Source organism: Neomonachus schauinslandi, chromosome 14 (assembly GCF_002201575.2).
Source record: "Neomonachus schauinslandi chromosome 14, ASM220157v2, whole genome shotgun sequence".
NCBI classification, from domain to species: Eukaryota; Metazoa; Chordata; class Mammalia; order Carnivora; family Phocidae; genus Neomonachus; species Neomonachus schauinslandi.
In genome coordinates this window covers 79,910,147-79,936,224 of record NC_058416.1, presented here as the reverse complement: position 1 = coordinate 79,936,224, position 26,078 = coordinate 79,910,147, and the positions used below count along the sequence as shown (strand labels likewise).

Here is a 26,078-nt window from a genome sequence, read left to right as displayed (position 1 = left end):
AACAATTAGGAGAGAGTTAAATGAGGATTCAATGTCCTTTTCTACCTTAAAAAAAAAGGCTCAAGTATCTTTTAGGGCAAGGAACAGATGTTTTCATCAAATTAAATCAGAATCATTTGTAGGAAACCAAAAAGCAATCATAAGTAATACGCAGGCTAAACATTCATGACAGGCTATTATGTCAATAAAAATATATTAGTCAAATCTGTTAAAATATCAGTGTTTTTTTAAAATTACATTGTGATGTACTAGGACCACTTCAACCAGGCATCTCTAGTAATAAATTAGATTGAACCATAAGAGATTTTTCCAGATGGTTCAATCTAATATTTTTACATTTAAACATTAATAATACATTTAAAAAGTTATTCATAGAAACTCTGAATTCCAAAAACAAAACTAAAGATTTAGAATTCATGATTAGAAAAAGGGGACATGGAGTTATTTTGGTAAAATCTAGGTGATTAGCTGAGAATTAATGAAAATATACACATTAAGTTAAATTACAACCAAATACCTACAATGTAGTCTCTAATTAAAAGACACAATAAAGATATTAATATCACTGAAGAAACTATACAACTCTAGAAGTAGGATTCTGGTTGAAATTTCAAAAACAGTAATTTTCTGTAAGTCATTATGTGCTTGAAACCATGGAACAAACAAAACAATGAAAACCTTTAATTTTTAAGAGATGTCAATTACTCATAGTATTCTATTTTTCAAATACTTACTGATCTTCTTTTGTTCTGAAGGCAATTCTCTACATTTTATTCCTTAGTACAACTTCACCTAAGACCATGTTGTAAATGTGATAAGCTCTAAGCTTTCAGCAAAATACTAGCAAGCTTTCATTATGAAATGGTAGTCTTTCCTTTCTTCTTCAGAAATTGACCATTATGCTCAGCTTTAAAATGTCCATTTAAGATAATATCTCATTCTGCAAACCTTACTGGGCAAGGTGGCTATCCACTTGGCGGGGGAGAGGTAGACGGCAGGACATTGCCATTTACTTACCTTGAAATGGTGCAGGTGAAGACTGAGCCATGTGTATATGCTCTTCATTGATCAAATAAATTGGCTGGTGTTGGGCAATCTCCACACTTGTGCATACATTACTTTCCCCATGAAGAAAGAATGTGAAAGCACAGGACAAATGCTCACTAAAAAAGAAACAATGAGAAACTCAACTCTACATTTTGGTAGGAAATGAGTGCTAGGCACAGGAATTATATATGGGATACAGCTTTACTTTATCAATCACCCAGCAAAGCTTGCCTCTGATGATATTAATAGCATAAACTTCCAACTGATTTGATCAAATAATATAACAATAACTTGCTGACAAACTAAATTAAAGATACTAGATAGTTATGCCGCACTGTGAAATTTAGAAAGCTATTGTGCAGATTGCCTCCGGTTTCATTTGCATAAAGTCTCCTATGCTGACTATAAACACTCCTAGGACAAAAAAAGAATCGTAACATTTTTCTACCTTCTCATGCACTAGTATCTGAAATGGCGTTTAATGGATTTTGGGGACAAAGATTAAATAGTTTTGCTTATGTTTGGTATGACATAACAGTAACATCAAATTTATAAGCTTACAACACTAAACATGGTTAAAACTGTTCATCTAAAAATAGCAATTAAGGACACAGTTGTATATAAGTTCCCAATATACAACTGCTAAGGTAATACAAGTCTCTAAATGGGCTGTTAATATTAAATTTTTACAATTTACTTCTGATCACAAAATTTTATTAAAGCATTCCACTTCTCCATTTTCCACACAGTTAACTAAAATTGGTAAAAATGATGTGTCTTGGAGAAAAATAATTTCAAAATTACTACAGAAGCACATTCTTTCAAAGTTGTTAACTTTGGTCCTACGCCAGTGATAATATCTCCATTTCTCAAGACAGCTCATAAAAAATACTTGCCTGATGAACCAAAATCACTGTAGGCCAGGCAACTACCATTTAAAAAAAATCATCTCTAAGACATGCTTCTTCTCAAAATTTCTCTAAAATATTATAAATTGCACTTTGAGTACTACTAAAAACATTAAATTTTGCTTAGATATAAAATTATAACGGTTTAAGGAAAAAGTGAACTAAAAATGATAAAACTTTCACTCTACCACACAGGGAAGCATCTATATTCTTCCTTGACAAATATGTTGAGATAATCTGAGAAAATGGTGTGTTTTACTAGAATATGAGGTTTCAATGATAGAAACACCTATCTTGATACTTAGCACAACAGAGTAAACAAGATAGTAACTAAAATTTTTTAAGAATTTTGAAAAATTTAAACATCCCCTTGACACCATACTTCTAAGTTTTAAGTTCACAGGGTGGAAATGACACCTACAATTTAAATGTATACAGGTGTAAGACAGTATCAACTATAAAAATGCATGGTCCTTTATTTATTAGAAACATATCAATCTCAACACACAACATTATGTCTGGCACATAAGAGAACCAAAATATAGATTTACTGATTACATATTGGTTAATTTTCCATCTATAAACTTCAGTGGAGGGTTTGAGCTGACTTACCCCTATCATGCCTATTGTCCTGTGTAGTCAATAGCATATTTATAAGAAAACTGGTTAGAGTTACAGGTATTGAGTGCAACACAGAGTATCTATTCCACTGATTCCCAACTGTGCATGAGAAGAAATGCAACCAACATTTATCTATCAATTAGTAAATGCAAGGAAGGTGCAAGGGGCCTAAAGTGATAAATAAAACATCATCCTTGCCCTCAAGGAGCATATGTATAAGCTAACAAAAGACTGATATGAATGCATATCAATAAAATAAAGCCAGACACTAATACAGAAATAGAAATAAAAACAAAATACCATAGGAAGGCTAAGATGTACTGATTTTTTCAAATTGGAAGATCCAAGTGCTTCAGGAAAACAGAAACAAATGAAAATAGGATTTCAGTAGTAGAGAGAAAGGAAAAAGTAAGAGAGAGGGCATGAGGCTAGGGCAGATGTTGTTAAGAACAGCATGTAGTTTGGAAATTCCAAAAGGGGGAAAGATGTGACATGATGGGAAAAGACTTTCAAAAAGAAGTCAGAGGTCACACCTTGAGACAAGTGCTAAGTTACTTCACCTTTCTGATCATAGTTTCCTCATATGTAAAATCAACTGTGAGCACAAATTGCTGGGCCCTCATACTTTCTGATTCAGGAGGCCCAGCATGGGCCCCAAGAATCTGCATTTGTTACTGCTACTGTTACTCCCAGCCCAAGGACCATACTTTGGGAACCACTAAACTTGATGGTATTTATATTCCTTTCCAGCTATACAATTCTGTTTTTTTCTAAGATTATGTGACACAGGAGGGCAGGGATGAAAATGACTTTAGAAAGTACAATTCCCCTTTGACCTAGCAACACCACTGCTAAGACTTTGTCCCATAGATAAAACTATTATACAGTTATTGACTACAGCACTGTTTGTAATAGTTAAATACCGAAAACAGCAAAAATGTCCATCAGTAAAGAACTGGTTAACTAAACTATGTTTTATGATTCACCCCTATAAAGTAATACTGTGCAACCACTTAAAAGAAAATGATCACACTGACATGCAGAAACCTCCAACATAAAGTCATAAATTTGAGGAAAAAAAGCAGGGTACAAAACCAGTGTGAATAATATACTCCCACTTGTATAAAATGGGAAGGGGGAGAAATATATGCACACACAATTTGCTTACACTGGCATAAAATTTCTCTGGAAGGATACACTTTAAAAACCTAATAATCCTATTTGCCTTTGGGGAATGACACGGCATGACTGGGGGAGAAAGAGAGTTCACAATTCATATCCTTTTATGCTTTTGAATGTGCGGCCGTATGTCACACAGAGAGTAATGGAGGCAAGATCTGAAGGAAGCCCCTGACTCCAAGCCTTGTGCAGTGTGCTTGTTGGCCCAACTACAGGCGTGCACTAGAAGAATCCATGGTGTTTCATCTTGTCATACTTGGCTCTTAGTTGAAGCCTGCTGAGATCATCTTTGATTCTGATTCTGTTATCCAACGTACTGGCTATTTGATCAGCAAGCCATCAATATCTTTATCTATGTCATCGCCAAAAATGGTGAAAAAGACTGCACTGAGAATAGAATCCTATGTCATCTTATCAGATAGCTCCCAAATTACAAATTCACTAGGGTGCTGCCACCCATTCACTATTTCCTGTCTACAAAGGAAAATCTGAAAGATTATGTCAAATCCCTTGATAAAATGCAGATACATAACAAGTGTCATATTTCTCTGATCTAGACACCTGCCTAAAAGTAAAATGCAGGCAGTCTGATACAAAACCCTCCTCATTTTACAGATAAGGAAACAGGGCTAAAAAGTCTGGCTTGCCAATGAGGCACAAATGGAATTTGACTTGAAATTTAATGTTCTTTGTTCTAACTAGGTTATCTATAAATGGGGGTATTAACTTATATCCCTACCAACCTTTACATTGGTAAAAGGAGTCAGATAATGTGAATGAACACTGAAAACAAGGGACTCTACAAAACAATTACAGATACATTATGTTAGTGTTATTATTAAGAGTTAGGAGATAAAACTTATTACAAGCTCCATACCTGTACTTGCTTCTTCACACCTATCACCTACTTTTACCTAAACCATTACTCACTCAATTTCATCTTTTTCATACACTCTCATCACGTGAAAACTGAAAGGGCTGATCAAGCTCAACGCCTTTCTAATTCACGGAGAAGACTGTGCCCAAAGTCACACTAGTTTAGAGCACAGGTGGATGAGTTCATTCCCTACTTCTTAACATGGTGTTCACAGTACATTCATGACATTCTACCTTCAATCAATGCTACACTCACCCCCGCAGAATATATTCACTCATCAGTGTGATCACACACTATGCAACTTACACCCACCCCTGCATCATTTATACTAACCCCCTAATGCTGTGGACCACAAGGTACTAACACATGAACACAGAGAACCAGCAACACTGCTAACTTCAGTCAAACTAAACTTGGAGCCTCACCCTGTTCTCTTAGGGCACACCTCTTGACAAGTATTCCACCACCTTCTCAACTCCATTTATTCTCCACTCTTTATTCAGTAAAATCAGGTCTGATTCAGGCAATTCTTTAACCTCTTTTATACCTTAAATACGTCTGCAGTCACACTTCTCTCACCCTCTCCCAGAGTCCTGGAGGACTACATATTTCCTTTTCTAGGTAAAGGTACCCCCATACTCAAATTCTTTCCCATTCACGAACAGTCTATTTCTTCCTCTTTACTTGCTCCAGGTTCCTCAGCCATTAGAGACCTTCTCTTGACCATGTTACTCTTTTAGGGGTACTGCCTTATTTTACCCCGCCTGTTCACTAATATCAAATAATCAACATGTAAGGAAAATCGTTAGTGTAATAATAGTATTTATAGTCACACCAATAAATACCTATGAAAAAACAACTTTTGTGCTATAAAAGAAATCAGGTACTAGGAAAATAAGGGGGATGCTATTTTAGAAAGGGATGGGTCAGAGAAGAGTTTCTCTTAAGAAAAGGGGGAGCGCTTAAACTGAGGCTTGCTTTTTAAAACAGAGGGCCATGGTAAAGACCATTCCAAGAAGAGACAACTACATGTGCAAACGAACTGAGTTAGAGAGCATTTGGCATTTTAAAAGAAACTTTATAAAGAGGCATTGTGGGGGCGCTTGGGTGGCTCAGTTGTTAAGCGTCTGCCTTCGGCTCAGGTCATGATCCCAGGGTCCTGGGATCGAGCCCCGCATCGGGCTCCCTGCTCCGCGGGAAGCCTGCTTCTCCCTCTCCCACTCCCCCTGCTTGTGTTCCCTCTCTCGCTCTCTCTCTGTCAAATAAATAAATAAAATCTTAAAAAAATATATATATATATAAAGAGGCATTATGGCTGCATCATTGGGAAAATGAAAAAGACTAGTATAAGATGAATTTGGAAAGATCGGTTTATTTGTTCATTCTCTGCCTATCAAAAAGATAGATACATCAAAGTAGCTGAAACAAGTAAATCCACCTATATATGTTTACAAAAGGCATACAAAATAAAACCACCCCAAAAGAATGAAAATGAAAGGGAGAAAATGATATGCCAGGTGAATCCAAATTAAAATAAAGCTAGTATAGAAATAACAATAAACAAAACAATAAAATATTTTTAAAACTTAGGTTCATCATTATATTATAATAAACAGAGGAATTCAACAAGAAATTTAAACAATCTTGAATGTGTATGTACACAGCCATATGGTATGCCATAGAACTTAAAAATATGAAAAGAAAAAAAAATTGGTAGAACAAGAAGAAACTGACAAATCTGCAATTAATAGATTTCAACATACTCTTCTCAGTATTTAATAAAATAAGCAAATTATTAAGAAAACAAAACTAACAAAAAAACCCAGCAATAATAAAAATATGTAAAATTGAGTATATATGCTGGCTTTCCAGAAATACAATCTATTCTCTTTCCAAGAACACATGTAAGAAGTACAAAAATGGACTAGGTACTGGTAGGACACAAATAAGTCCTAAATTTCAAAGATCTGATACCACACAGACTATATACCTTCTCTAATCACAGTGCAATTTAGTTAGAAATCAACAGTTTAAAAGAAGAAAAAGGTTAAAATAGAATCCCTTTGTCTGGAAACTTAAACATGCACTCTCTAAATAAATCAGAGGTTACAAAGGAAATCACAATGGAAATCACAAAATATTTAAAACTGAATGACAATGAAAATAATACATGTCAAATCTGCAAGAAACAGTGCTTACAGAGTAATTTATATCCTCATATGCCTATAAGAAAATCTTAAAATGAGATAAGCATTCAAATCAAGAAGTTGGGGAGCGGGGCAGGGAGGGGGGGCAAAAAACTCGATGAAAACAGAAAGATGAAAATAATGACAAAAACACATTAATAAAATAGGGGGAAAAAAGAAGAAGAGCAATAGAAAGGATTAACAAAATCCAAACTTGTTCTCTGAGCAAAGTAAAGTGAGGACAAACCACTGGGGTGACTGATTTGGGGAAGGCAAGTAGGGAACATGCCTGTGCAAGGGGGGAGGGGCACAAATGAACAATTCTGGGAACCCAAGAGGAAGTAACCACAGATAAAGTAGGAATGTTTTAATGATGAAAATACTTTTACGTAACTTTAGGCCAATAAATCTCAAACACATGAAATGGATAATTTTCTATGAAAATAGAAGATTTAGAAAATATTTTGAAAAGAATAACTAAGAAATACGCCCACCCAGTTCAACATCAGCTTAGAAGGTTTTATAAAACTTTCAAGGAACAATCAGTCTCTCTATTCAAACTGTTTTAACAAATGATAAATAGGAGAAATCCTCCCAAATCTTTCCTTTAGACCTGTACAGCTTTGACAGTAAAACCTGATATAATTAGTTACAAAAAGAGAAAGTCACATCTAACAATTTCACTCACCAACAAAGACACAAAACTACTAAATTAAATAATAATAAATTGAATTAAGAAGTGATCCTGAGATCTACAATACAACCAAGTGGGGTTTATGTTGAAATAAAATAATGGATTAACATCAGCAAGTCTATTAATGTAATACAGTACATTAACAGATGAAGGAGAAAAATCAAAGAATCCATCTCAACACACAGAGAAAAAAAAGCATATATTAAAACTCAAAAAAAAATCCAAGAATCATTATTTAAAAAAATAAACTCTTAGCAAACTGGGAGCTGAAAGGAACTATCTAACTTAAACAGATAAGGCAATTACCTTGCTTAATGTTAAAACTTTAGAAGGATACTCTATTAAAAACCCAAGACAAGGATATCTCCTCTTAATACACAACACTGTCCTAGATGTCCAAGTCAGCGTAATAAGAGAAAGAGGTAAAAAATCGAAAAGGAAGAGGTAATACTATCTTTATTTGCAGATGACATAATTCTCTCAGATTTTTTCAATGTAAACAGACTAACAGAAGTAACAAGAGTTCTTAAGGTTGGTAGACACAAAATCAGCAATAGCTGTGTTCCCACATGCCATTTACAAAATATAATGGAAAAAAAAAATACCCCATTAGCAACAGCAATGAAAACCAAAAGGTACTAGGAAAATAAATTAATAAAAGATAGGCTTCTATGGAGAAATTTACAGAACATTCGATTTGAAAAATACAGAAGATATAAACTCTTTTAAAAGACAGATCAAATTCCTAGATATCATTATCAGTATCATAAAGATTACAATTCTCCCCAAGTTGATGTATAAATTCAATGCAATTCCAACCAATATCCCGTAAGTTTCGGACAAGGTGATTCTAAAATTTATATAGAAGAATAAAGGGTCAAGAATAGCCAATACAATTTTGAAAACAAACAAAGCAACAGACTTAACTTACCAGTATCAAGATTTATTACTAAACCACAGTAATAATGACAGGGTAGTAATGACTCAAGAACAAAAGACCAATGAAATGGAAGAGGGAACACAGAACCCATCCTCCAATGGCTCCCTGTCTCACAAAGTGTAAAGCCAAGAACGCAATAAATTTCAACACCCAGGCCCAGTTACCTTTCTTACCAAATTGCCTATTGCTCTCTTTCACTCTCTATCTCCATTCCAGCCTTCCTGCTGTTCCTCAAACAAGCCAATCACAATTCCTCCTCTGGCCCACTGAACATGACTGCTCCCCTGCCTGGAACTCTCTTCCTCTCTTCCTCCCAGCTATCCATAGGGCTCTCTCCCTCACTTCCTGCAAGTTTTGCTTAAATACCATCTCCCAGTGCAAGCTGGTGCAGCCACTCTGGAAAACAGTATGGAGGTTCCTCAAAAAGTTGAAAATAGAGCTACCCTACGGCCCAGCAATCGCACTACTGGGTATTTACCCCAAAGATACAAATGTAGTGATCCAAAGGGACACGTGCACCCCAATGTTTATAGCAGCAATGTCCACAATAGCCAAACTATGGGAAGAGCCAAGATGTCCATCAACAGATGAATGGATAAAGAAGATGTGGTATATATATACAATGGAATATTATGCAGCCATCAAAAATGAAATCTTGCCATTTGCAACGACGTGGATGAAACTAGAGGGTATTATGCTAAGAGAAATAAGTCAATCACAGAAAGACAAGTATCATATGATCTCACTGATAAGAGGAATTTGAAAAACAAGACAGAGGATCATAGGGGAAGGGAGGGAAAAATGAAACAAGACAAAACCAGAGAGGGAGACAAACCGTAAGAGACTCTCAATCTCAGGAAACAAACTGAGGGTTGCTGGAGGGGAGGGGGGTGGGAGGGATGGGGTGGCTGGGTGATGGACACTGGGGAGGGCATGTACTATGGTGAGCGCTGTGAATTGTGTAAGACTGATGAATCACAGACCTGTACCCCTGAAACAAATAATACGTCATATGTTAATAATAAATAAATAAACAAGTACCATCTCCCAGCAAGGCTTATCCTCACCATAGAATTTAAAGGTACAACTCACCATGACTCTCTTCCCCCATTCCCCTACACACTCACCACTTTGTAATATTATCTCTGATACACCGATCACAGTGCTCAGAGGTGCTATGGAGCTAAAAACAGTCTTGTAAACTAACTGTAAGGCTCCCTCTACATTATATTCTCTCTATAGACATCGGGAAGGAAATGAGATATAGGGGCAGACAGGGATGGAAAGAGGAAGGAAGACAGGAAAAAAGTAAAAGAAGAGGGATGGGAAGAAATGGGAAAGAGAGGGAGACAGAAAGGAGAAGGAGAAAAGAAGGGGGGGGGGAGGGAAAGGGGGGGGGGGGCAGAGAAGGCCATGGGATAGGAGTTGTTGTTTCTGGAGACTACATGGCAGTGTGTGTGTTTATTATGTAACTTCGTCTTAGAGGTTTGACTGAGTTTTCTTTTTAAAAATCACATTCGAGATTATAATTACACCACTGGAAAATGTTCATATTATAGATTTCATAGGGGTTTGTTCTATAGCGTTAGCATTTACCACTAGTTTTATTTAAAAAATCAACAGGTGAGAACTTTGAATAAAAATAAAATAAATGCTAATTATTTTATGACTAATAAACTGGGTTTATATTGTATCTGTGCAAATTATTCACAAGAATGTCATTTTAAGTGCCCTAGATAATACTATTGATGAGATAAACCTACACAGCAACTTATTAAACTATTTTCAAAATAAGAAATTCTTACTTCAAATATATAACATGATTTATAGAAGCTAATTCAAGCTTAAAATTCTTTTAAGCTTCCTCTCCCCCTCCTTTCTTCTCTCCCCTTCCCTCTTTGTTCCTCTTTTCTCCCTTTCTCCCTCCCTCCCTTTCTCACTTCCCTCCATCCCTCCCCATGCTTCTAATTTTCTTTCTCTCTCTCCCTCTCTTTTCTCCCTCCCTCCCTCTCCATCTCCCCCATGAGTGTTCTATTGATTTTCACCTATGCTACAAGTAGATCTCCAAACATTTCACCAGATGTTTTTAACTCTTTATTCTAAGCTTCAAAGACCTATTTTTTTCAGAATTAAACTAAGAGAAAAACCATCAAAATACCTTGTTTTCAAAGTAACCCCTGGGTAAAGGTGGCAATGTCAGTCTGTGAGCAGTCAATGCAACGGACACCGACCTTACCTTGGCGCTTCCCTAGATATCACAGTTTTAGGCAACATAATTATATTTCCCTAAACTAGGTATCGTGAGGATATGTTTCATCCATCCCTATATATATATATCCATATATAATCCATGTACATGGAAACTATGTTGGAGAAATCTCTTCTACTGCTTAAGTGTTGAATAGCTAAACATAACATACAGAGATTCCCTCCTGGTGATCAGTGCAAGGAGAACATTAAAAAGAAAATGTTCAGTGTTAGCACTGGTATCTGCTCACTCCATGAGCCACCCCTCTTAGCCTCAACCAACCAGTCTGCTTCAAGACTGGATGCTTCTTACTGCCTATGTTATACTGCTTCATATGTCGATGTTTTTGTTCATGCTTTTTTTCTTTTATCTAGAATAAACTTCCCCTATTGTTCATCTAACTCCTACTCATCTTTTCCAAGAAATCATCTCTAAATTCCCAGAACAGGCCAAATGCCCCCATATGCCTTTGTGTATATCTCAGTCAAAGCACTTTCATATTCATACCTTTTATATCTAGTCCATTTGACTCAATTTTGTGAGAGCAGAAATCACATTTTATCTATCACTTTGGATCCCAGGACTTAGCATGTAATGTGCTATGGGCAGATGCCACATTAATGCTTCACTGAGTTTGTGATACTTTACTTTCCTCTAAAATTTTCTGGCACTTTACTAGGAGACTCAAGAAATAAGCCTGAAATTCTCAGTCATGAGACAGGGAAGACAGGACTGTAAAGCTGTGATACTCCAGCCTGAAATACATTAGGTGATACCTACCGATAGCCTTGAGAATTTCTGATGATCCTTCTAACCATTCTACAGCGGGTGAAGGGGGGCAGGCTGCTCTGGGCATATCACTAACAGCTGAGGAGTATAATATAGTGTGACCCTCTTTGGAACCCAAGGCAGTTTATATTCTCTGGGCTAGAAAAGAGACTAGACATACAGGTCACTAGGATATTCTCTTCCGTAAATGCCATTGAAGAATTCTGTTCCTTTACTCTATTATCCATCCTAAGTAGTATGGCCAAATCAATCCTCCTAAAACACATTTGTAATAAAAATCAATACTACTCAATCCCGTGTCATAGTCCCCTACTGCCCAGAGGAAAAATCTAAACCCCTCTGGCATCTGTCCAGACTTTCCTTATTCTGTTGCAACCCATTTTTTCTTTTTAAGTAGTATTTAAAACCCTGTTTCTATGTACAGGCTCTCAATGACAGCCAGTTTGGAACGGTTAATGCTTTGTGCATATCCCACATACATTCCTTTAACTCCAAGTAATTTCCCACACCTTCATTCTCCTTAAATCCCATCTTTTAAAGTCCAACATCACTTCTACTTTCTCTATAGAGCTTTCCCATATTAGCTCTTTCCATAGAGACCTCTTTCTTCCCTGCTACCAAGAGTACTTACCTCGTTTGTTACCCATGCTATGAGAAAAACTCATTTAATCAACAAACATTTACTAAGCACATCTATCCATCTTGTGTAAGACACTCTGCTAGCTTTAAGGATATGGAAATAAACAAGACCAGAATCAGCTCTTAGGTATATTACAGTTTCCTGAGCAAAGTACCTAAAAACTTTAGAAGGGACAAAAATACTAATATAAAACTATTGTACTGGCCTGCATAGCAAGATCCCAAAGACATTTAAAGGTATAGCAATATGAAGATGGAGAAGTTCTGGTAGGATACCTCAATCAAAATTATATACTTTAATATTAAGTCTTCTTTAAAAAATCTCATCATATAATTATATCTTATATGGCTTTGTACCCTATGCAATCTTTTCTTTTAAAGATTTTTTATTTACTTATTTGAGAGAGAGAGAGATGGTGAGAGAGAGCACCTGCGGGGAGGAGAGGGAGAAGCAGGCTCCACACTGAGCAGGGAGCCCGATGCAGGGCTTGATCCCAGGACCCTGGGATCATGACCTGAGCCAAAGGCAGACGTTTAACCAACTGAGCCCCCTAGGCACCCGTGTACCCTATGCAATCTTAAAGAATTATCAGTTTATGAAAGAATGACATGAAGCTCTGGGAATGAGGGGAGGTCTAGAAAAAAAAACGTATTCCCTACTATTTATAAAATACCATATATTCCATCTTACTGTTATAATTGGATAAATTCTCTATTCTCAGAGATCCAATACGTAAAACTGAAACTACATTCCAATAAGAAAAGCAACTTGGTTGCATTCTATTTTTCCAACACCATCTCTCACTACATTAGTTTGTATGTCCAAGGCTTCCATCATCTCACTGGTTTCCTTCAGAGGACCTGTCATAATTTGCTGTTATTTATTTTGATGGTCCCCTCCCACTGTAATGAAAGCTCCCTAACCCCTCTGTATTCTAGCCACCTAGCACAGCTCATAACACACAATACTTATAGTCACTGAATGAATACAGTTTTAGTCATAACCAAAGACTAAATTACTTTTCTTCAGAAAGTTCCATCTTGAGAGAACCAGAACAGCTGATACACACAGTGAATATTTTTAAAGTGGGAGGATGTTTAATTATTAATAGAAGGCAATAGTATGTAATTTCCAGTGATAGGGGAAAAGGCAACTTTTAAAACTGTTTACGCAGGAAACACAATGGACTGGTGGGGGTTGCACCTGTGTAGTTGGGAAAGGACCTGCGTAAATGCAAAAAAAAAGGAAGGACTAGTATTCCAGATCATTTTATTCTCTTACAATATTCTAAATCTTAAAAAAAAAAAAAGATTTTTTTACTTCTTACACTGAATTTTCAGAATGCAAGTATTACATGTGCTTTCAAAATGCATTATGAATATTAATAAACTCCTGTTCTTTTCATGGTGTAAAAGTGTTTTGATAACAGATTCACAATGCAGAACGCATTTAGATAATTTTATCTAAATGCTTTCTGTGTTGTGAACTTATCTTAAAAATTTCCAAGCTGTCATTAACCAAATCTCTTGCCAGAGTAATTTGCCTCACTCTATAGATCCTCATTTGGGAATATTTTGCTAATGTTATTTTATCATTTCCTTTCTTTAAAAATATACTGTTTACTTTGGCAGCTTTCACAAAGACTATGTGGAGATCCTTTGCCCACTAGCATAGTGGCATAGTGACCTTTCTCTTATTGGGCAAGCCTTAACTTTCCTCCTTTTTGAAAGAGGGCAGCATTATAATATTCAAATAACAAGACAATTAAATTATTTCATAACACTCTGAGATGCTTTCACTATTTCATATATCTTCCCTTTAAATTATAAGTTAAACCTGATACAAAGGCAATGAGAATGTCCTGGAAAGTTAATGGCACATATTTTTTTTTTAAAATGAGAGCGAGCACTTGCATTATAACGGTCAAATTACCATTACAATTTTATGAAATCACCCTTCTAAGAAAAAGAGTTACACCAAGTAAATCATTACAATACAAAATTGCTTCAGTGAACAATTTTCCTTCATTGTATACTAGTAAGTATATATTTACACACACACACACACAAAATTAAATTAGCAAGCTCTATGACTTCTCCTTTCTACCCTTCCATCCTCAAAGCTAAGTTGTTCACTGGCAGTAAATTTGGCACTGGTGCAGTGCATTAATTCCTGTGGATCACAAGGGTACCATTCCTGGCACTGTAGTGGTAACAAACCAGCAGCACATCTTACATTAATGCAAAACAGTGCCCAATTGGCCTGAAGGACTTAGTGTTTCTCCCTGGGTGCCTCACTTGCTAGAAGCAAGTGACAGTGCAGAGGCCATAATTCCCTATATATCCTTGATCCAACGGCTAGAAAGCTTGAGGGCTTCCATCCTTATGATACAAACTGTGTAAGATAATTTTCAAGATGCCAAAATAGACATATGAGCTGCTCTAGTCAGTGATATGTGCTTGAAAATCAGAAGCCGACATATACAAAATTTGAGAAGGCTTATGAAAGTCATTTTATTAAAATCTCTCTTGAGGTTACTAAACTAGGCCAGATTATCCAGTTGCAGTCTCTGGACAGCCCTTTGAAAATTCAATGGGAACTTGCCTGGCACAGAATACAGATTAAAGTGACATTTATATTAGATAACTCATAACCACCAAAGTACTTTAATTGCTCACTTTAAGACATGCTTGGTTCCTTTTATCCATTTTTTGGTTGCTTTAAAAGATAGTAATGAAGTTTATCTGGGGGGGGATAGAGCAATGAGGGGGGTAATGGAGAGCCACCTAAATTTTTCTACCATTTTTTCATTAAATACTGTGAAAGCACTATATACTGCTAAGAACAATAAAGGATCAACTGATACTAACATAGCTAAGGCTTTCTTTTCAAGATTTTATTTTTAAGTAATCTCTACACTCAACATGGGGCTCGAACTCACAAACCCTGAGACCAACAGTCACATGTTCTGTCAAACTGAGCCAGCCAGATGCCCTGCTAAAACTTTCTATATCCTTTTGCCTGTCTGCCTGAGGGCATACACTAGCCTTTCTCTATTGCTCCTTATTGCTAAAAGGAAATCCTCCCAAACTACAAAGTACACTTGTAGAGTACACATCTTAAAATCATCAATGTTTACTTATATTTTACACAAGCACCTAACCACTGTGACAGATTCGGCCACCTGAGGAGCCAAAGCGGAGGTGATGGTGGAGTGACTGCCAGCTTAAATGACATGTAGCTCCAGAGTTCTGACACCTACCTAGATCCCCCACACCCAGCTCGCAGTGGGAACAATGACCTGCTCAAAAAAGTGTAAAGCAGACGGGAATTATAGTATGTTGCCATTCATCAGGTGAGCAACAACAAGTAGGGCTTCACCTACATGTTGAAGGCTTCACCTACAACGTCAAACACGCAACGTTCCCCCCCCCCCAATCTGTTAACAAATACCGGTGCTACGTATGTAGTCTGTTTGCTTTCATAGAGTATTATTTCTCCATACTCCACTAATGTACTTTACTTTCCATCATTCCTGATTATCAACCCTTATTAGTTTTTCTGGTCTCAGTATATTTATTATATGTAAACTACTTTAAATACTTCTAGAACACGATGAGGCAGGAAAAAGAAGGAAGAATTCATACTGAGATTCCCTTTTTCTCTCATACCCCAAGTCTATTTAAGGAACTAACAGTGCTATATTACAGTATGTATTTAATGAGAGCTGATATACAAATTGAACAGTACAACATCATAAAATTACCCTGTGTCCCTACTCACAGTAACAGTCCCAGTTATATTTTTAAAAGACAATGCCTACAATAAACAAAATGGAGGGGGGGAATCTACCTTTTTATATTGTACTATTTCAGATCTAGCAGCCTATATTCAGCACGGTGGGGCTTGGCAAGTTCTTTAAAGGCTTTCCAACATTTGGCATTAGCCTACCAGAGAGCAGGGCCTTTTATATTCAGCTCTGTTGCAAAATGTCTCACTCACCAGTACTCAAAGGAGGTCACAGTTTTCCCAGCAAAGGGAAAATAAAATTGGAGCTGACACTTATTTGGTAGAATGCTGTTATCAGTGAGTATTTATCTTCCATACTCTTTTCCCATACCAGAGACCTACTCCAGAAAGCAGGGTTTTTCTTTTCTTTAATCAAAACACAGTGCAGCCTTTAATCATCAGCACTGCTTGTGATCCCAACCCCCTTATCCCTAACATAAGAAAAATAAATTTGACAGCTAAAACCAACAGAAAAATAAATGTAAGATGATTCTATACTTTTCTTATACTCTATTTAAAATCATGAAGTCAAAGACAGCTACGTGTTTTGCAATACGTTAAACAAATTCTGAATAAACTTTGATTCTTAACAATTAAAAACAGTTTCTCCTAATGAGGTAAAATTCAGGTGAGAGGATATAAAAGAAAGAAGAGATACTGGAACTCACAGAGCTATCAGGGGCTGTAAACCTGAAAGACAGTATTTATTCAATATAAGAATGGCATTAAAGGGCATTAAAGAAATACAAGAAACATCACCTGAAGATGAAACACCTAAAAGTTGGTGCACAGCCCAGAGAGAGCCAATAAACACCCACTCTTCAAACTATTCTAATGATGCATAGTAGTTATGCAAACATTTAATGAAAATCACATACAATCAGCATCTGATCACTGCCAAAAAATATGACTATTTAAAATTATGAATGTTAACCATTTTTTTTAAGAGCACCAATTTGCAATGATTTAGAGATAAGAAGACTCTGTCAGAGGATCTCCTTACATTATCAAGAATCAGTAGTAGCTTAGGCAACTTTTACATGCTACCATGTTTTCAGTAAGCCACTATTAATGACCTTTCTCCTAACAACGAGACAAAAAAAAAAAATGGTTGTGGTGCTTTTTTCTTAATTTTCATTTATTTTAGTGATAAAAGCTACACACACACACACACACACATACACATTCTCTATCACTTTCATTTGAAGTTTAATAAATTTAACAGAATCAAACTAACCCATTCATATTTTCTCCTTTCAAAACTTTTTTTAAGAAGTAAAACTAAGTTTAGTAACAAAAATCACTGAAAATAATGAAGTTATTAAATACTATTTGAATCAAATTATCATCTGAATAAATACCAGTTTTTTCTTTAGTAATCACACCTTCAAATCTGATTAATATCACAGTTTGAAGCAATCACACAATCTTTCTTATATTAAATTCAGGGATTTCCACTTAAAATAAGTTTTCCCTCTCATAATGCTAACAAAGGTGTGGAAGAAATATGTTAGTCACTGGTTTTCTCTTAATCAGGCCAGGGTCATTTACTTAATAACAAGAGACTCCTTCAGATATACCACTTTTTCTCCAAATGACTCTGACCAAATCTTACTTACTAATTTTAAACATGTATCAAGACTGGAAACTACCCAAACTCCCATCAATAGTAGGATGGATAAATAAATCAAGGTATATTCACACAACAGAATCCTATACAGCAATCAGAATCAATGACATACAACTACATACAGCAACCTCAATGACTACACAATGTTGAACAAGAGAAGACAAGCCAAAGAATACATACTGTATGATTCTATTTACATAAAATATAAAAACAAATTAAACTAAACTAAGCTGTTAGAATAGTGCTTATGCTTGGGACTTGAAAGAAGAATGAGGGAGGTCTTAGAGTGCTGGTAACCTTCTATTTCTCTCTTTTTTTTTTTTTAAGATTCTATTTATTTATTTGACAGAGAGAGAAGTGAGAGAAGGAACACAAGCAGGGGGAAGTGGCAGAGGGAGAAGCAGGCTTCCCACTGAACAGGGAGACCAATGCGGGGCTTGATCCCAGGACTCTGGGATCATGACCTGAGCCCAAGGCAGACGCTTAATGACTCAGCCACCCAGGAGGCCAAAGGGTAACATTCTATTTCTTGACTGAGTGCACATTACAGAAATGTGCTCAATTTAGAAATACTTACTGAGCTATAAACACTATAACAAATGTACATTTTATACTATAAATTATACTGCAATAGTTATACATATGCCATCAAAAAAATAAAGCAAAGGGGCTCCTGGGTGGCTAAGGCAGACTCTCACTGGGATTGAGTCCCACATTGGGCTCCCTGCTCAGCGGGGAGTCTGCTCCTCCCTCTCCCGTTGTCTCTGCCCACCCCCTGGCTTGTGTCCTCTCTCTCACTCACTCTCTCAGTAGATGAAATCTTAAAAAAAAAAAAAAGCAAAATGTTAACATTTTGGATTGTACAGAATTTTAGGTTAAATCTGAGCTGCAAAAGCACCAGTATTTATCTTATAATCTGTGATAAACAGAATAATGGTTTCCCAAAGATGCTCCTGTCCTGATCCCCAGAACTGTGAATAGTTTATGCTACATGGCAAGGGAGAATTAAGATTGCAGATGGATTACTGCTGCTCATCAACTGACCTTAAAACAAAGCGATTATCTTGGATTAGCAAGGGCCCAATATAATTACAAGTCTTTAAATGAGCAAGAGGGAGGCAGAGGTAGTATCAGAGCTATAGGGTATGAGAAAGATTCAAACAGCCACTGTTGTCTTTGAAAACAGAAAAGGGCCACAAACCAAGGGAAGCTGGAAAAGGCAAAGAGAGAGTTTCTCCCCTGAAGTGTCTAGAAAGGAGTGTGAGCCTGCCAACATCATGATTTTAGCCTGGTGAGGCCCATTTCAGATGTCTGATGTCCAGAACTGAAAAGACAATAAATTTGTAAGATAATAAATCACCATCAACTTTATGGTAATTTGTTTTGGCAGCAATAAAAAACTAATACATTATCCTCTTGTCTTTGTTTTTTTAGAATATTACATAATTTACACAAAATAAACATTTTAAGCAATATATATATTTTAAAGAAAACACATAGTAGGAAAACATGTTACAACACTAATGGTAGCCTGTTTATAAGTGCTAATATAAGGTGCCAATCTCCTCCGTATTTTTGGAGGTTATCTTATATCCTCCAATAATCGAAGCATACGTTCATTACGTCTTATATCCATTTACTCAATACATATTTTCCATTTCCATCAATAGCAAAGTTAGTTCTCAAGTCTATTCACTCATGGAATCAAGACAATTATTTTAACAAAATCAATTTCTCAATTTTCCTGAAAAAAAAGTCTCATGAATTGAGTTTATCCTTTACCTCCTAAATTTAGTGAACAAAACATTAGTAAATGAATTTTTTTTAAAGGGAAAGAAAGAGATCATTCTGTCCTAATTAAATAATACTTAAAAGCAAAACAATGCGGTAAAAATCAATTTGGGGACATCAGCAAATAGCCATATGACTTCTAACTTATCAGTTAGTCTCATGAAAATCAGGCCATTCCAAAGTTAAGGAAGAGTCAAATAGTATTCTGCAAAAAATGTGCAGACTGGAATTTCTAAAATCAAATTTCTAAGGAAGACTGTTTAAAGATCAGCTTCACATACTTGTTTTAAATAAGATACGTGAATAAACATTTTTTACAACTGTTATTTCAAGAAAGCCCCGCCTTTTTTCCTAATGAAAGCTGCTTTAAGCAGCTAGGTATAAGACTACACCCACAGAGCAGTGTAGCAAGAGGGAGACAAAGGATATGATGTCACATGACTTTTTATTACTATTAATCAATTACTTAAATGAAAGAACATCTAGCTGGTAGAAAAATTTTCAAAAACATTTTTCAACAGAGGTAAATGCGGATGGAGTTAGCCTAAAATTCAACCACAGCTTATGTAAGTTTAGGACTTCCCAAAGAACTACTAGAGGGCGTTTTAACTGATAATAGGAGGCATCTAAATGTGATTGGCAAAAGGAGATAAGGCAATCTTAAGATGCAAGAACAGAACTAGATGATGAGTATCTAGAACATCAGTGGTTGGAGATGAGAATCCCCATGGGAGGCTGCTTTTCAAACCGGACAAACCCATCTTCCCAAAAAACTACAGGTTTAGTGAAGAGCCACTACTACTAATGAACATTTGCCTGGTACATCAGATAGGCTGGGGCAGAAAACGCTAACACTCACCAGTTAAGATCAAGGGAGCACACAATCGACCCTGCTCCAGCTCTATGTTAAGCCAGGAGTGTTCAGTTTAATTTTGGATGCCATACTTAAAAAGATTTGTAAGCAAACTGGAACACACTCAAAAGAGAATGACCAAAGACCTTACAACCGGCCAACATGACAACAATTGAAGGAAGTAGAGATATTTAACCTAGAAATGAGACAACTTAAGGAAGAGACATAAATAATCTTTTCTGCACAAGCTACACTCAAGTACACCCTGCCAGGAAACCTATTTTGCTCAGCATGGTGTTTTATAATCATTGCTGGGAGAGTATGTGCTACCCTCAATTGTGGCAAATATAATTTTATATGTTGATCAAAATGTGGCAACACATGGCCAATACTTCACGGCACACCAGAGAACTCAGGCACACTGACCAGGCACCACTGAGACAGGCACTACAAAAAAATACACTTCAATTCCATGTAGACTCTCTACCTGGGTTGTTTGAAGAAAATATGGGCTGACAAGAAGAGTAATATATTTGCTATCCATGAAGGTGTGGTGGAAGAAACCCAGCATTGAAAGGGAAAGGGGACAGGATGACCTTTTTTTTTTTTAAGATTTTATTTATTTATTTGACAGAGAGAGACAGTGAGAGAGGGAACACAAGCAGGGGGAGTGGGAGAGGGAGAAGCAGGCTTCCTGCCGAGCAGGGAGTCCGATGCGGGGCCCGATCCCAGGACCCCGGGATCATGATCCGAGCTGAAGGCAGATGCTTAACGACTGAGCCACCCAGGCGCCCCCAAGATACTTTAATAGTACCTTCACTCCTGAGATTCTAACCATTCTGCATCTCAATTTCTAGATAAGCTGTACCTATTTAAAAATATCCCACATGGGCTGATTACTCAGAAGCAGATAGAATACTGAAAGGCAAAATACATCAAATTATAAGGGAAAGATGTACAGAGACCAGGTAAAGAGAAGTATCTTGAAGACCCCATTCTGAAACTTGAAATGTATATTGCTAGTAAAGCCACAAATGCATGAATTCTTAAATCAGTCCTCCAAACCAAACTCTTCTGCTCTCCCTTTATTACAAGGATTACTATTTGAAAGTAGAACTTATATGAAGACCTATTTATAAAGGCAGCAATATAACAGAGGTGAATAAACAGAAATTTATTCTCCCTAGAAAGAAAACATAAGGCTGATAGCCTTCAAAAGCAGCATCCTGTCAGCCTGAAGTATAAGCCTGTGAGGTGGAATGAAAAAAAAATCAATACTGTTTGAATAGAAATACTTATAAAAAGAAGAAATTTTCCCTGGGTATGGTGCCATTACACTGTTTACCCTCAAGAGCTGAAGTCTCAATTCAATTCTTCCGAGGATAAAGGGCTGCATTCATCCACCGTTAGCTGATGTTCATCCTGAACAATTTACTCACACAACGTAAACTTTTAAATTTCTTATTCAGTTACACTTAACTTCTGTGCCCGGGGTCATCATTGGTAAGAGTTCCTACAAATATTTTTTCTCTGGTCTCCTTTGTCAGTTATCCTGGAAGAACTACCATCTTAAAACTCAATGGATAGGTCTATCCCTCTACCCGTTTAATCATTATAGGCTGAATCCCCTCTGCATCAATTAAGCACACAATAGCGTGCAGTACATAAAAACCACAATAAGCAATACAGAGAAAAGGATTAAAGCCATGAAAAATGTATTAATTTATTCTACGCAATGCACTTGTAATTCTTCCACTTTCAGTCAAGATCACAGTACAGTTTAATAGTCTGGTTCAGGGACCAATTAATCCTTTTATATTTAAATCAATCACTGACTCCTCTCCGAATAATTTAGCTTCTACATGCTGCCTCCCATTTGATGTCTTTAGGGAAAGAGCACAGTTAACACTATGTGGCACATTAATCATGTTTGGTAATAGAAAAAGAAATGCAGTATCAGAGAAATCTCATATGCAAAGTAGAACATACTCTAAAGCATGTTAGCATAACCATTCTATGTGCCATCTTTTTCTTAATTAAAACAGGCAAGTTAAACCCAAAGCCAAGAGTGCACCCTTCATTTAGCTTTTCATAGTTTGTGTGCATGCACATATGTACTTATTTTGATGATGTATAAAATATATATCCAGGAATAAAACCATTATACAACCTCTTCCTCTCCACTGTTGTCAGATTCCTCTCTCCCATCCCAACCAACAGCAAGATGATTTGATGATGCCCAAACAGTGGGAGAGGGGAAAAGTAACAGGACAGCGAATACTTTACTCAAACTGGCATGTGTTTGGCACCTTGCCACAAAGCTGTGTCCTTTTCCTTGAATGACTCTGAAGCCTAATGAATAGGGTTAATTCAAGTGCAATAGTCAGGTGTCGTCTAAAGATTCTTACTGCTGCTTGTCAAGCAGTTGTCCATGTTTTAAGAATATTTTCTCTAGGGGTGCCTGGGTGGTTCAGTCCTTAGGCATCTGCCTTCGGCTCAGGTCATGATCCCGGGGTCCTGGGATCGGGCCTTGCATCGGGCTCCCTTGCTCAGCTGGAAGCCTGCTTCTCCTGCTCCCACTCCCCCTGCTTATGTTCCCTCTCTCGCTGTGTCTCTCTCTGTCAAATAAATAAGATCTAAAAAAAAAAAAAGAATATTTTCTCTAAACAAAGAGGTCAAGAAAGCATTGAGAGTTCACATGACTAAGAGTGACAACACTGTACTAAATACTTCTCCTTACTTTGACCCACAGCGAAAGGAGGAGGTCCTCCTTTTTTTTCCTGGATCTTATTCACCACAAGAGTAAGTCAACTTTGTATTCTAGTGCCCACACCATGGATTACAAATGCATGATTTAGCTTCAGAAATTTCAAAGCAAACATAAGCACTTTTCAAATAGTTACAAGTAAGTGTTTTTTAAAAATCTTAACCGGTTTACTTTATATGTAGATCCAGCACTGAAAAAAGCGGAGTCTGTATCTTGGCATAACTCGAATGCACTGCTGACTCAGGAGCTCTGCCAGTTCAAACAATTCCAAAGGGAGGAAAGCACACAGTGAATATTAACTCTGTGTTCACTTCACACCAACTAGACATATCAAATGGTAAAAGGTTAGGATCAGCTCTGTCATACTAGTGGGAAGAAGAATGAAAAAAGAGGCCATGCTTATAGGCAGTAATCCAAACTCAAGCATGTACAGCATCTAAAGACAGAAATTCAAAAGGTTGACTACATTCACTGTCAAACTGAAGGAATATTTCTCTGGGTGTGTGAACTATAACAACCTTTGAGAATCTGGTTGACAACTATGACCTACAAATAATAATTAGGTGGGAAAATATTGAGTTATTCCTCTGATACCCAGAATAGTCATATCAGAGAAACATTTGGAAAGAATAGAAGTCTTTTGTCTGTTTTTTATCTCAGAATAGAATACCACTCATGAAGATTAAACAAGTAAATCAAGCTCATCATCAAAAATCTTGTCCATAGAATAAGAAGTCACGCCAGCTAACAAGCTACCATCAGCAGGGTATGTTTGCCTTGTGTTGATTTCATGGCAGGTAAGAAAAGTTTGTGTGGATTCATTCACTCTCCCCTATCTCATTTCCCTTTGCTAAACAAGAACTGAAAGTGTCAACACAGAGACACAGAGTTGGTAAGAGACCCTACAGATCACTACAAAACTACAATACACACAAATAAATCCCAGCAAAACTGCCCCAGTTCTGGGCTCAGGTAGCACTGATTCCCCCTGGCTGAGACAACAAATGAAAGCCTTACCACATGCCTGAAGGGCTCCACTCTCAGGCCCAGTGCTCATTTGAGCTCCTCTGGACAATTCCCTCCCACCATCCTGCAGCAGACACTGTACAGCTTCTGGACAAGGATCTCAGGTTCTAATTCTTAAGCACTCCTGAGCTGATAGGTTCTGTCTTCCCACACTAGGTTGTGTGAGTTTGTGTAATTACTCTTGTATCTATGGACAGTCAGTACTGAAAACTACGGGGTGACACAACATGCATCACAGCTTATTTGAAAAGGGTCACATAAAAGAGAAATGGTCTTCTATAAATCTCACATTTAGCATAATTTGATCAACGTTAAGGCACCAGATTTTCAAATAAATAACCCAGTTAGCATTGTGATTACCAAAGAGAATCCAATTTAGAGTTGCTATTATATCAGCAGCCATTTTTAGTTAGACAAGTTACAAGTAAAAAGAGAAATGAAGAATGTGAATGCAACAAAAAGTACAAAAAAAAAAAGTTTTAAACTAGCTTTTCAAATCACCAATAACAAGACATATTTTAGGTACGTACTAGGTAATTAATAAAAATTAGGTAAATAAATGGTGACATTTCTAACAATATATAAAACCTATTCTGGAAAAAAGACTATTGCTTAAAAAAGGAAAAACAGGTTTATACAGCATCTTACTTGTAAAGCCAATACTAAAATTCAGTTTTTTTATTCTCTATGTATTCTTTAACATACTATGTCCAAATCAAAATATGACAGGCTGGCTTATAGTCACTCACACAAAGGAAAGAATTCTTGATCATCCTCTTATTTTCAAAAGTTGAATCTGTTAATTTTAAATAATCATTGTGAAAAAATAAAAGTAAACACAAATATGCTGAGTATCAACATGAAAGGTACTGGGATGCCCCTATACTGACCAATTAAAAAAAAAAAATCACACACACAAAAAATAGTTAATGATGTGATGCAAAATCCAAAGCCAACTGGATATAACAATGCTACCTCCCAAAATAATAGCTGGAATGGCCATTTAAAAAGAAACTGGATATTTAATGCCTTTATCTTATACTGTTATTTTCTTTGTTAAACGGAACGAATCACAACTCTAATAGTACTTTATATATATTAGAACATTTTAGCAATTAATATATATGTAGTAAAACATGGAAATATAAATAAACATCAATTCATAAGGAAAATTTTAATAGCAGAAATCAATACAGTGTTTTTCATTTCTACCTGTGTACAATTACTTTTTAAAAAGAGAAAAAAGATAATGCCTTTCTTTACTCAATACCCAAGTAGGACATCTATCCAAATTAAGTACCTGACAAGGACATAAAAAATTAAGGACAAAAATATCAAGTTAGCTGTTTTATAGATTTATATGAGAATGTTACTGATAACAAGAAAATACTATTGCTTTCATTTTGTTTTTATAAGTTTTCATTTCATTTGTTTTCCTTATGAACAAATCTGCATAGGTTAGCTATATGGTACAAGTGACGCGTTCTTAATAGTAAATATAATTTAAGGTAAAATAATGTTAGTGATTAAAAACACAAAATCATAGAAAATAGTAAGATAATAAGGAAATAGGGACTGTTGACAAACACTATCTGGAGGATGTTCCCAAAGATATTCTCCAAGGCCTCCTAGATAGATGGAGGGTCTCTTACCAGCCTCCTTGTCCATTCCTCCCTTCCCCCAGCAAAGTCCTCCTGACTAAAGCCCAGTCCTCAATACTACTAGAACATTTGTCCTTGCCCTTCTGTCTGTAAACCTGGACATTCTATTTGAAACATGAAAAGGTTAAGTTAGAGGCCAGTATTTTATTCCCTCTTGCTTTCTCTTTCAATGAGAAAATGGTAAGGGAAGCTTTCCTACAGCATTTACTGAATACGTGTTTTTATTCAGGTTAGTTTTTATTTGGTCTTATGAAAAACTTCCAGTTAGAGTTGTACCTGGTTAAAGATAAATGTTACATTTAATTGTTCCATTTAAAAACCCATTTACTATTGTCTAAACAACCTGAGAACAAAAATTTGGAAGAGAACAAATAAATCCATGACTATCACTGGTCACAAGGGGAATGAAAGAGGTACTAGTCCCCACTCTGG

The 26,078-nt window shown here is 36.4% G+C and overlaps 1 protein-coding gene across 1 annotated transcript in view; it reads right to left on the bottom strand.

The window, feature by feature from the left end:
* The window catches only part of MED13L (mediator complex subunit 13L), a 295,260-nt gene that overhangs the window by 60,381 nt on the left and 208,801 nt on the right, over positions 1-26,078 (bottom strand). Inside the window, 1 exon segment of the mRNA XM_044921070.1 lies at positions 1,018-1,163. Coding sequence (XP_044777005.1) covers positions 1,018-1,163 — 146 coding nt within the window.